Below are 13,114 nucleotides of genomic sequence, written 5' to 3'. Positions count from 1 at the left end.
CTGTGTCCATGGGTTATGCATATATGTATACAAGTTCTTTGGTTGATCTCCTACCCACCCACCCTTCCCTGCCTTCCCTCTGAGATTCCACAGTCTGTTCCATGCTTCTATGACTCTGGATCTATTTTGTTCATCAGTTTATTTTAACCCCTTATTAGATGTATCACTAGAATCCAGATAGTACCAGGCTGTTTTGATTAGAGTGGTTTTGTAGTATAGTTTGATATCAAGTATTGTGATTCCTCCTATGTTATTCTTCTTTCTCAACATTGCTGTGGCTATTCGGGTTTTTATTTTGATTCCATATAAATTTTGGAATATTTGTTCTAGATCTGTGAAATATGTCATTGATATTTTAATCGGGATTTCATTGAATCTATAGATGCCATTGGGTAATGGACATTTTATGATGTAATTCTTCAGTTCATGAATATGGTATATGCTTTCACTTGTTTGTATCTTCCTCTCTTTCCTTTTTCAGTGTTCTATGGTTTTCCAAGTATAGGACTTTTACCTTGTTGGTTAAGTTTATTCCCAGATTATCTTATTTTTTGTTGCAATGGTAAATGGGATTTTTTTTTTTTTTTTTTTTTTTTTTTGTTTCTCTTTCTGAGAGTTCATTATTGGTGTATAAAAATGCAATCTATTTTCAGGTATTAAATTTGTATTCTGCTACTTTGTTAAAGTTACTAAATATAGCAATCTTTTGGTAGAGTTTTTAAGGGTTTTCTATATGCAATATATGTAATCTGCGAATAATGATAGTTTTACTTCCTCCTTTCTAATTTGGATACATTTTTTCTTCTTTCTGTCTGATCTCTGTGGCTAGGACCTCCAGTATTACCTTTAATAAGAGTGGTGTAAACAGACATCCCTGTCTTGCTTCTGATCTTAAGGAAAATGCTTTTAGTTTTTGACCATTGAGTATGATGTTTGCTATAGGTGTGTCATATGTGACCTTTATTTTTTATTATGTTGAGTTATGATCTCTCTATTCCCACTTTCCTGAGAGTTTTTTTTTTTAAATAAAAAATGAGTGCTGGATTCTGTCTAATGATTTTTATGTGTCTATTGATATGATCATTTGATTTTTATCTTTCATATCACATTTATTGATTTGTGAATATTGAACCATCTTTGCATTCCTAAAATAGATCCCACTTGGTTATGCTATATGTTTTTTTTGTTTTTTGTTTTTTTTAATGCATTGCTGGATCCTAATTGCTCATATTTTGTTGAGGATTTTAGCATCCACATTCATCAAGGATTTTAGCCTATAATTTTCTTTGTTTGTAGTGTCTTTTGGAATTAGTATAATGCTAGCCTCATATAAAGAGCTGGAAGTCTTCCCTCCTCTTAAATTTTTTGGAAGAGTTTGAGGAGGATAGGTGTTAATTTGTATTCGAATGTTTTGTAAAACTCACCTGTGAAGCTACTCGGTCCAGGGCTTTTGTTTGCTGGGAGTTTTTATTTTATTTATTTTTTATTACTGCTTCAATTTCATTAGTTGCTATTGATCTATTCAAGTTTTCTGATTCTTCCTGATTAGTTTTTGGCAGATTGTACTTAGGGTTTGTCTATTTCTCCCAGGTTGCCCACTTTGTTGGCATATAGATGTTCGAAGAACTTTCTTACAATTTGTTATACCAGATTCTTAATTTTTTTTAAAAATTAATAAAAGGTTATTCTAAATAATTAGTGTTTTTCTTACTTCCTAAGCCTCTACAGATAATGAAGAACTTCTGCAGTTTCCACTGGAACTCTGTTCAGATTCACTTCCTTCTCATCCTTTTTCACCAGCTAAAGGTTGGTTAAATAAGGGAAATGCAAACCCAAATCTTAGTTTCTAGTGTTTTTTACTTGCTTCATTATTGTTGATAATCTTAGAATCTTGAGATGAAGATTTACTCTTCATTCTTTCATTGTTATGTTCATAAAAGGGGGAAAGTAATAGTCTCATTTTAATTTCTCAAGTAATGTCAGCACATATTATTAAAATAATTTTTCATATGAGACTCCATTTTTATATATCAAATGTATTAAAGTTTTATTTTCAGAGATTTGGATTTCCAATAGTGATTTATTTGATATACTTGAAATTTATATTATGTTTGGTAATTTTTTTCAGCAACAATTGAACCTTACAAAAATATTCATTTTGAAAGTGACAACAAACTACTTATTTTCTCCAGAAGTATTTGGAGAGGTTTTGGGTGGCAGCAGTAATGTGAGAAAGGAGTGTGTTTTTGTCTATTAGGTATCTTGGATACAATTGAACATTTTTAGGTACTTACAAGACACTGCCGTTTTTTCAAATACAAAATGATCATCTCTTAATAACAGCACCTACTTAGATCTAACACTCTTTGGAGAAAATGGTAGTTTTTTTCATTTTTCTTCTGATTTCAGTGCAATTTTTATTACAAAATTTATAGAATTATTATACTTCATAGCATTACATATATAATAAATGTAGTTTGTGTTTTTCCTAAATGTTTTATTCTGAAAAATGGTACATCTGTTATTCAAAAAAACATATTGACTTTTCTTATTTTTATATTTTATCATACAAGTGAAATTATTTCATGTTTTCTACTTGTCAGGTATATTATCTGATACCAAATTAGATGTAATATGGAATAGTTTTATACTCACATTGCATGTATATTAATAATCTTTACTAAATCAGTGCAAAGCCTGTCCATATAGATAAGTAGATCCCATCTCTTATTTTGAAGTTGGAAAGATGAGGTACTTTCAAATTCTGAACTTTCTGACATGGTAACTGTGGTCCTTTTCCCTTTTTGTCTAAATTAAAATTCTAATTTAGAACTCCATGGAGAATTTTTGCATACTTCAACTTCCTTGAAAGGATAGAGAGGAAAAATCAAATCCAAAGATAATCTGAGTTCAGCTTTATAAAATAAATATAGCTCCCAGAATAAAAAGTAGAACTGTTAAGAATATCCCTTGAACTGACTAGACAGGATTTTTTTTTTAAATGCCTATTTTATACAGAAATGTGTATTTAATGCAGGGTTAGTTTTAAACTATTTTTAGGTATCATTTTTATTCATCCTTAACCTGAAATGTGTGGGGCTGGGTGGAGGGAGAGAACTAATTAACAAAACAAAGAACTAATTAACAAAAAATATTTCATCAATTGCTAATCTACTGGAATATGTATGTGTTCTTGGGGTTCCTGTTAGCTGTATTTTACCATGTTACTAGCTACTGAGTTCTGTAGATCAAATTTAAACTCTTAAGTTTGCTTTATCTGTGTTGATTACACAATATCTGCAGTCCTTTTTCAAAGGTCATTATAACCAGTATTTCTTTTAAAAAATATATATATTTTATTGATTTTTTACAGAGAGGAAGAGAGAGGGATAGAGAGTTAGAAATATCTATGAGAATCATCGACCAGCTGCCTCTTGCACACCTACTGGAGATGTGCCCATAACCAAGGTACATGCCCTTGACCGGAATCGAACCTGGGACCTTTCAGTCCGCAGGCCAAAGTTCCATCCACTGAGCCAAACCGGTTTCGGCTAGCCAGTATTTCTTGTCATTAGTATATTTTGTATAAATTATACTGTGTGAACTGAAGAATAAGGAAAAAAGAATTAGAGTGGAATAAGTAATATCTGGAATAAGGAATAAGTAATAACAATCCTAAAATATTTGCAATTCAATTTAAGGAGTGTAGAGAAGGGCCTCAGGTGGAGTAATAAAGCAACAGACCTGGGATCTCTTATCAGTTCTGCTACTCAGTGGTGTGAGACTTGAGGCCAACTTAAACCTCATTTCCTCATCTGTGAAACGTGAAAGGATTAAGGTTCCCTCTAGCCTTTAAAATTCTCCAATTCCCTGGGTTTCTGTAGTTTGTGGTTCTTCAGTTAACATATTCCCATTACTAAAAACAAATCAAAAGCTAAATTATGCCTATGGTCACACTGAACTTAAAAATTTCCAAATAGCTTCTAATTAGTTAAACCAATAATTTTAAACCATAGTGTTTCTTCAGAGGTGCCTCACGACTTCCCAGGAGGTAGGGTGGAAAGGGAGGGAGCTGAAAAGGTCTGGGGATGTGAGGGGATAGGTCTCTGGACCCCCTACCGTACCTCTGAACTAGAGCAGCTCTGATTCAGTGTGTTTCTGGGTATCTGCTTTTTATATGTGATTTTGTTTGAAGAAAGAAAGGGTTTCAAAATTGGGAAATAATGGAATCAGATCATTTCACCTTTATTATCATTGTCATCACCATCATCTTGTTCATAATGATCAACATAATCAAAACCAGTACTAATGTGTATAACACTTTTTATACTAAGTGCTTAACTGAAAAACCTGTGTGCTTTTCCATGAATATTGCATTTCAGAATCATCAGTAAGCACTAAAAAATTTATCTGAACCTGTTGTAAACAGTTTTGTGAATTGTGGTTTATGTTGCATGCTTATTTATTGTCTTTGTTCCCTCAAAGTCTTTTTAGGAGAACATGGGCTATACCAAATATATTTGAAAAGTTATTTTAAAGAAAGTATTTTCGAATATTAGAGGATAGGATGAGTTTTGTAAAGATCCTAAAAATGTCAGAATGTTATAACATGAATGTAGCAACTAGGCATTATAATATGAAGAAAAAGCTTTGCATAGAATATCTGGAAAAAATTAAGCATAACAATTCAGAGGAAACAGGCAGGAGAGGGCAAGGTAAGAGTGCTAGGAATAAATGTTCAAAAATGTCTCTACTTTAAAAAAATATTCTTATTGATTTCAGAGAGGAAGGGAGAGATAGAAACATCAATGATGATAGACTCGCAGGGGTCTTCAATCTACGGCCCGCGGGCCACATGCGGCCCGCAGAGGAGTCTGATCCGGCCCACCAGGTTTTTTGGGCAGTGAGCGCAACCGAGGTGTTACAGTAGGAATTAGTAGTTCATATAGTCCGGCCCTCCAGCTCTCTGAGGGACCGTGATCTGGCCCCCACTTTAAAAAGTTTGAGGACGCCTGTGAGAATTAATCATTGATTGGCTGCCTCCTGCATGGCCCACATTGAGGACCGAGCCCCTAACCTGGGCATGTGCCCTGACTGGGAATCAGGAATTGAGCCATGACTTCCTGGTTCATGGGTCAATGCTCAACCACTGAGCTACATGAGCTGGGCTCTTCTCTGCTTTTCTGTATGCAACCCACAGAGGCTCAAAAGTCAACTACTAATACTAAGAAGTAAATAAATATATATAATTTTTATAGTTTTGTTAGTTCAGTTAGCTAAGCTGATGGAGCTTTTCTTTTTTCTTTCTCTCTTAAAAAAAAATATATTTTATTGATTTTTTACAGAGAGGAAGGGAGAGAGATAGAGAGCTAGAAACGTCGATGAGAGAGAAACACCGACCAGCTGCCTCTTGCACACCCCCCACCGGGGATGTGCCCACAACCAATGTACATGCCCCTGACCAAAATCGTACATGCCCCTGACCGGAATCGAACCTGGGATCCTTCAGTCCGCAGACCGACACCCTACCACTGAGCCAAACCGGTTTCGGCTTTTTTTTAATTCTGAAAATTTTGGATTCTATCACAAAAAGGATAATTTGTTAAAATGTTCATTTTCTTTTATGTTGACAAAAGTAGTTTTAAGAGCTAAGTTAAGCACAGTATATTTATTAATACTTCCATCTTTTCACTTGTAGATAAACCTTTTCTTATCCTTTCATGTTATTGGAAATGAGTGAATATTATGTGAAGAAAAGATGTTTCAATTATATGTTTCCTATTTCTGGGTATAGAGTAAGCCTGGGCCTGAATTGTCCATCCATGTTCAATATTTTCTTCCATCTTTTGTTATATTTGGTTTTGTTTCTCAAGGTAACAAAATAGTTTGAAGTATGTCTCAAATTTATGGTTGGCTTGGTGTTACCTTGCTAGTTATCTTGATTTTTCAGATTTGAAATATTAAAAGGTGCTGAGCTGAAATAATTTCTTAAAGGACATTGTCATATGAAGGTCATCCAAATATTTTAATGAATACTGTGAGGATCATAGATGATGTGGCGTTGACATAAATTATTTTCACGTGAAGCTGTGTTAACGAGAAAAAAGATGGCTATAGTGAATTTTTATGACACTTTCATAGTGTTTTTCCTAACTATTAATACCAAGACTTCAGTTTTTCTCAAAATAGTTTCAAGATACTTATAAAATGATATGTATAGGAAAAAAGGGATCAAATATAGTAAAAATGGGGAATCTGAGTGAATATAATTTGCGTGGAAAGTAAAAAATAAGTAAGATTTTTCTCATAAACTGTAGTTGATGTCAAGAATTTTAAACATGTAATTTTCATAAAAGATTAGCATGTTATTTTAGATGCATTTCTAAAGATAAAAATCTTGAGATATTACATACCATATTATAGGGTTTAAAGACTTACATTAATGACAAAAGTGTATGTATTTTACCCTATTATAAATAAATTTCAAATATTTTACCAATCTATAATAGGATAGTATTTTCATTAAAATTTTGAGAGTTTTAAGACTGGGAAGGTTTGATTAAATTGATCCTAGTTTTTATATACTGTTAGATAAAACTGTATAAAGGAAAAGTTTTTATAATACCCACTTTGTTCCTGCTTTCATTTTGCTTTATGCTGGCATGATTTCCTCATGCTCAGTGGCATAAGGTATATGCTGCCAAGATTACTCTTTTTATTAGGCAGCTGCTGACTAATGTGACAAGCATAGGCCAAAATCTGGGTTTCAATATAAAAGAAAATAAGTTGGCTTATTCCTTTAATATGTTGTACTCCATAATTAGGTATCCACATCAGAATTTTTTTTTTATCTTTACTTTTATTGTAGTTTTATAAGAATTAATTTTTCTTTTTGTTAAATCAAATTTGATTTTAAATGATATCTTAACTTTTTAAATTTAATGACTTCCCTCACATTATTTTAAACTACAATAGCTTTTAGAAATATAAATCTATGAAACCTTTAAAATTAGCTTTCATTTTTTTCCTGCCAACTAATGATTCTGAATTCTTACAAGTCTAAATAATTCATTATACTAACTAAATATCTTTTTATATTAACAACTCATTGCATGCCTGTTTTCTCTCTCTCTTTAAAATATATTTTGTCCCATTGACCAAATGGTATCAACAATAGAAAATTCTCCATATTATTGGTGACCACAACAATCAACAGGAGATTTTGAAAGGGAGAGATACCGAGGGAAAGGAGAATGAGAGGAAAATAGAAACTAAAGGGAGGAAAGTATGTGGAAAACTTAGCACAAAATGGGAAGGAAGGAAGAAAAGAATTGACGGAGAAGTAGGGTTAAGAAATTTTAGCTTCTTTAAGGTAGCTTGAGGACAGTAAAAGCTGGAGAAGGGAACAGTGGAATGTAAAAGAAAAAAAAATTAATTGAGTTACTGATGGAAAACATTATTTGGAAGAGACGATATGAGGAGGAGTGGGTACCTGCTATTGTTGGCAGGAAAACAATAAAGGGTGATTGAAGGAAAAGCACAAGTGGTTTAGACTGTTGTACACTTTTAGGTGGAAGCTTTAATGACCCAGATAAAGAAGCTACTTAATTGTCTTTGTCCTCTAGCGCAGTGGTCGGCAAACTGCAGCTCGTGAGCCACATGCAGCTCTTTGGCCCCTTGAGTGTGGCTCTTCCATAAAATGCCACATGCGGGTGTGCATGTACAGTGTGATTGAAACTTCATGGCCCATGCGCAGAAGTCGGATTTTGGCTCTCAAAAGAAATTTCAATCGTTGTACTGTTGATATTTGGCTGTGTTGACTAATGAGTTTGCCGACCACTGCTCTAGTGTATGTATTACCTTTATAAATGAAATTTTTTCCTTATGGACTGTCCAAATTGAAGTTCTGTCTTTTTCTATGCCTTAATAGTTTCTAACTATAATATGACCATTTTATTACCAACCCACCAATATTTGAATATAATTATGGACAAAGTTTATGCTGAATGTTCATATACATCCTTTATCTAACTTGGTTATTAATCCAGATTTTATAGCTATATGACTTAGCTAATCAGTGCATTATAGATTGATGGAAATACCTAATCTGCGAAAGAACTTTTCTGCAGGAATTTTTCCAGTTTTAGTAATTTTCTTAGGTTGACCATGTAAAATTGTCTCAAATATTTTTTAATTATTAAGAACAAAGATGTTCTGTGAATTCTAATGATACAAAGTGAGTTAGTGGTCAGTATAGAACTTTATCATAGTTAATCAACACCTTTGTCATTGGTATGACAGATTAGGAAAATAAGAAAGCCTTTAGAGGCATTGGAGCATGTATAATTGAGGGAGGAAGAATTCTTGCCACATTTTTTCCTTTGTCATCATTTTGCTCATTTTCACTAAACTGCTTTTAACTTAGGGTAACCCCCCTCCCCACACCATTAGGGCTTGTTAAATATTGCTAGAATGTACTAAGAGAATAAGAAAGCCATAGGTGCTGGTGTGCGTGCCAGGCTAACTTTCTAGGGTTGTTTATTTGGGGATAATAGAGTTATCACTTACTTGTGCTTTTTAAAACAAAATAATCTTTTTTTGTATTCAGTGGGAAAGGAAATGGTAAGAGAAGTAGGCTGCCATGTGGCTTGATTGAGACTCTCTTTACAGTTAGAATGGGACCTAACCTAAGTGTTTGTCTCAAACTCTTTCACATAGATACACAAATGGCCCACACTAAGCATTAGCCCTCAACAAAGCCCAAATGACTTTAATAAGATTTATTTTTAATCAAAATTACTAGATTGTCAATGAGCCAGACAGCTTATATATGTAGTACCTTCTCTTCTGAAAAGCCTGTTGCCTGGGACTCAAGTTGTAATCAGAAGGAGCAGTGTGACAGAGAGCCCGATATTTGAAGTACATAGTTGAACCAGTGCAAGGTGCTGCCAGGACTAGCTCACCTTACGCCTTTTCTCGGAGAGAAAAAAATTAAGGTCATAGCTAGCATATTAATAGATGAATCTGCTCTTCTTAAGTGAGATAAATCTTTTCTCTCGCCATTTCCCTTAATACTGTCTCAAATTTTGAAACTGATTTTTTTCAGATTTAATTCAAACACATTAATATTTGAGGGCCAAGAATAAATATTTTCCATTTTTTTATTTTCCCTCTCCCCTATTCTTTAAAAATTTGATGGGAAAAGTAGTAAATGCACATGGTGGAAAGTTCAAATCCTACCAAAAAATCATATAGTCCAATAAAGCATTCATCTCCCTTCATTGTCCTTCCCAAAAGGCAACTACTACTGTTTAAACATGTTTTTATTGATTTCAGAGAGAGGAAGGGAGAGGGATGGGAACATTGATGAAGAGAAACATTATGGATTGGTTGCCTCCTGCATGCTCTTTTCTGGGAATTGAACTGTGACTTTTCAGAAACCCCCTGCATGTACCCTAACTGGGAATTGAACTGTGTCTTCTGGTTCATAGGTCGATGCTCAACCAGTGAACCACACAGCACAGGCGAGACAATTGCTCTTTAAAAAAAAAAAAAAAAAAGTATATATATATATATATATATATATATATATATATATATATATATATATATAATTGATTTTAGAGACAGAGAAGGAGAAACATCCATGAGAGAGTTTGATGCTCTGCTCTGGTCTTGTTCATTAGTTGTTTCTTTTTTATTTCAGAGAGGAAAGTAGAGGGAGATAGAGACAGAAACATAAGTGATAAGAGAATCATTAACCAGCTGCCTTCTGCATGCTCCCTACTTGGGATTGAGCCCACAACCTGGGCATGTGCCCCTGACCGGATTCGAACATGGGACCCTTCACTCCGCAGGCCAACACTGTATCCACTGAGCCAAACTGGCAAGGGTTGAGGCAGCTGCTCTTAATAGCTTATTATCTGTCTTTGCAAATATATTTTATATTTTTCTTTTTCAAAAACACAAATTTATACACATCATTGTATACCTTTGTGTTTCCTTTTCACTTGCTAAACTTGGAGATGGGAACAGATACTTTTTTTCCTTATTAAGACCAAGTTCTTTTTATTTTAATGTGTTTTTATCAATTTTTAGAGAGAAAGAAGGGAGAGGGATAGATAGAAACATAGATGAGAGAGAAACATTATAAACTGCTTGCCTCCTGCACACCTGTACTTGGGATTGAGCCTGCAACCTGGGCATATGCCCTGTCTGGGAATCAAACCATGACCTATTGGTTCCTGGGGTAGATAGATGCTCAACTTCTGAGCCACACTGGCTGGAAGGGAACAAACACTTTTTACATTTAAATTCTTTATGTGGACATTTGCTTTTAATATATATAGTTGCTACTGAGAAATCCCATATTACCCAGATTATATTGAGGTACAGATAATAATTTCACTAAAGTGATTTTCACTTTCTTTTTTTTTAGCTTCCTCCCCTGCCCCTACATTTTAAAAAACTTTCACAGAATTCCTGATTTTTTTTGTAATTCTATGCTCATCAAAGGCATATGAGAACCATGGGACCCTCCTGGGACATGGAAACCCGGGGTAGGTCTCCTGCTGTCCCAGCACTGGGTTTTGCTATGCTGAACTGTCCCTAGAGATCTGGTCAGCCTTAAGATGTCAGCTCTGGCCTTCTTCCTGTAGATTTCATCTGGGCTTCCAGTGCCCCTCGGGATCCAGAGTCCAGAGGACTCACCCTGTCTGGATCTGCAGTCTGGGGCCATGATTATCAGGGCATGTCCACAGCATAGCACCCTCACAGGCAATTTGTGGACCCCCCCTAGTGACCCTGTTTGTTTATCAGCTCTCTATTGTAAGAGGAGTGGCACCCGCCACACACTCGCAGTATTAGCCAGTGGTCACTTGACATATACAAATGGAGAGGAGGGCGGCATGGGAGATGTTTCCATTATACCCAATTATCAGAAACATTGTGTACGAATCTTACTTTTGGAAAGTGTAAATTTTATTAACTTAAAAATAGTACCAAAAGATTAACTCATTAGGCAGAGACAAAAATATGTATTTAGTTTATAAATTAAAAAAAACAACTGGCTGACCCAAATAATTTTCCGTGTTTCTTATGGGTTATTTCTACAGGACAACACTATTCCTTCAATTATAAAATTCTTTGAAACAAAAATTCAAATGTGTTAGTGTAGCGAGATCCTGAACATTAGGAATAGGTGATTTTTAACATGTCAGAGAAAATTCTGGATGCTATTTGTATTAGGTACTGGAAAGGAAGTGATTGAGATTCCTGGTTATTTCTTTGGAGAACAGTCACTTTTTCATTCCACGAAATCTTGTTACCACCAGAGGACTTTGGTGACAGTAATGTCCTTGAATGAAGGGGGAGTATTATGGCTAGTAAGGAGCTTGTGTTTGTCTGTGAGACATCAGTCATTGCCTTGTCTGTAATTTTTAATCTTACTGACCCTTCCTCACACAAATATTTCCCTTCCATGTTTCATTTCAGATTTTCTTCCCAATTCATTGACCCTTTTCTCTGCTCAGTTTTCTCACATCCTGCTTTCATTCTATTTGTTACTGTGCTTATATTTTCTCATGCCTATAAAGTTTCTGAAACTCTTTTTGTGTTATACTAACAAGTAGTCTTCCTTGGCATGGTATTTATTAACTGAGCTAGTTTTCATATGTCAATAGAAACTGCATTAGGAATCTAAATACTTCTATTTTGGTTTGCTTTTACGATGAAGCCATAAAGATTTCCTCCTCTTCTTCTGGCTTATAGAGAGTACTTACAAACAGCAAAGAAGAGAAACTGGTTTATACTTAGCATCCAAGCTAATGTTGTTCATATTGTCTTATTAGAACACCTGAAGAGTGCAAGTTCTAACTCAGGTATACCAGCTGCACAGAGAGGTGAGTTCGTCTAATCAAATAGTCACCAAGGTGTGAAATTCTAGTGTGGTGGTGCATAAACATACAGACATTGGAAAAATGCACTGGACAGTGGAATTCAGACACCAAAATGTGGCTTTACTGTAGTTAGAATGTGTCTCAAAAACATTAATAAAACTAATATTTTAAAAAATTAAAGCATTTTTATAGTTTTCCAGTTTCTAAAAATAAAATGTTAGCCTTTTAATATATATTTTTAGTTCAGTAAAAGCAGAACTGGTTAGATTCACACCTGCCGCCCACCCGGTGTTATGAGAAGCTTTGTTGCCATAAACGTACATGGAAAAGAGATTATGGACAGAAGCGATCCTTTGTCTTTCCTGTTACTCTTGGTAGAAAGAAGATGTTTTAATAAAAGATAAGTCAACTAGTGATTTTTTTCATCTATTCTTCAACATTTGACTCATTATTTTTTGTTCTGATTTAAAGTAGACATAGGAAGGCAATTATTCACAAAGTTTGGATTGCAAATTAAAGTCCTAAAGTATAAACAGCTAAAACATTGTAAAGTAAAAAGAATGCGGAGAAAGTTAGTGAAAACATGGTATATGGTCCTGATATTTCTGTTAAACCCTACTTCCGTTTTCCCTAAGAGACCACACAACTATGACATCACCAGAAACGCTCAGCCAGCTAACTGAGAAATTGGTTTTGGACAAATCAGTGTCTAAAGCTTGACTCTTTACTGTCTCTCTTATCTGACTTGAAAGGGACCATTCTTTTTCTGTATTACAATTAAGTTACGTCATCAGAAGGAGTGTTATGACGAGTAAGAGACGTCATACATATTTTTTCTTTTGTTTTCTGTCTGTGTTTCCAGCAACGTCAGTTGATTACAGTTCCTTTGCAGACAGATGCAGCAGCTGGATAGAGCTCATTAAACTGAAAGCTCAGACCATAAGGCGCGGATCAATTAAGACAAGTAGGCGGATGTTTCTACCACATTATGATCTGAGAAGCATACCCCTGATTTCCCAGTGGTGAAGGCTAGACTTTCCCACCCAGTAATAACATTGCGAATCAATCATGTGTTGGAGTGTGAAAGCTGCAGACTAATGGTCATTTAACAGAAGTTATTGAAGGGCCTTTAGATTTGTTAATTTTAACTAGAATTTTTTTTTTAATTTCACTTTTTGTGAAAGTATTCTTAAAAGTAAATAAATAGATATTATATT

At 34.5% G+C, this 13,114-nt stretch overlaps 1 protein-coding gene and 1 long non-coding RNA gene across 24 annotated transcripts in view; both read left to right on the top strand.

Moving 5' to 3' along the window:
- Window positions 1-13,114, top strand: part of C2CD5 (C2 calcium dependent domain containing 5) — a 95,939-nt gene that overhangs the window by 77,651 nt on the left and 5,174 nt on the right. For 14 of the 23 annotated variants that reach the window (XM_036455878.2, XM_036455887.2, XM_036455879.2 and 11 more), the window contains 3 exons: window positions 1,720-1,806; window positions 11,850-11,900; window positions 12,760-12,861. In XM_036455878.2, coding sequence (XP_036311771.1) covers window positions 1,720-1,806; window positions 11,850-11,900; window positions 12,760-12,861 — 240 coding nt within the window. The remainder of the gene's footprint in view (window positions 1-1,719; window positions 1,807-11,849; window positions 11,901-12,759; window positions 12,862-13,114) is intronic. The other 9 variants (XM_036455885.2, XM_036455896.2, XM_036455898.2 and 6 more) reach the window with 3 other exon arrangements.
- On the top strand, window positions 3,468-4,662 carry LOC123653165. The gene is made up of 2 exons (XR_006742805.1): window positions 3,468-4,051; window positions 4,096-4,662. It is a non-coding gene; the product is annotated as an uncharacterized LOC123653165 (long non-coding RNA).

Source organism: Pipistrellus kuhlii, unplaced genomic scaffold (genome assembly GCF_014108245.1).
Source record: "Pipistrellus kuhlii isolate mPipKuh1 unplaced genomic scaffold, mPipKuh1.p scaffold_m20_p_3, whole genome shotgun sequence".
In the NCBI taxonomy this organism is placed as follows: domain Eukaryota; kingdom Metazoa; phylum Chordata; class Mammalia; order Chiroptera; family Vespertilionidae; genus Pipistrellus; species Pipistrellus kuhlii.
Note: the sequence above shows the minus strand (reverse complement) of the source record. Positions and strands in the feature narration are given on the sequence as shown.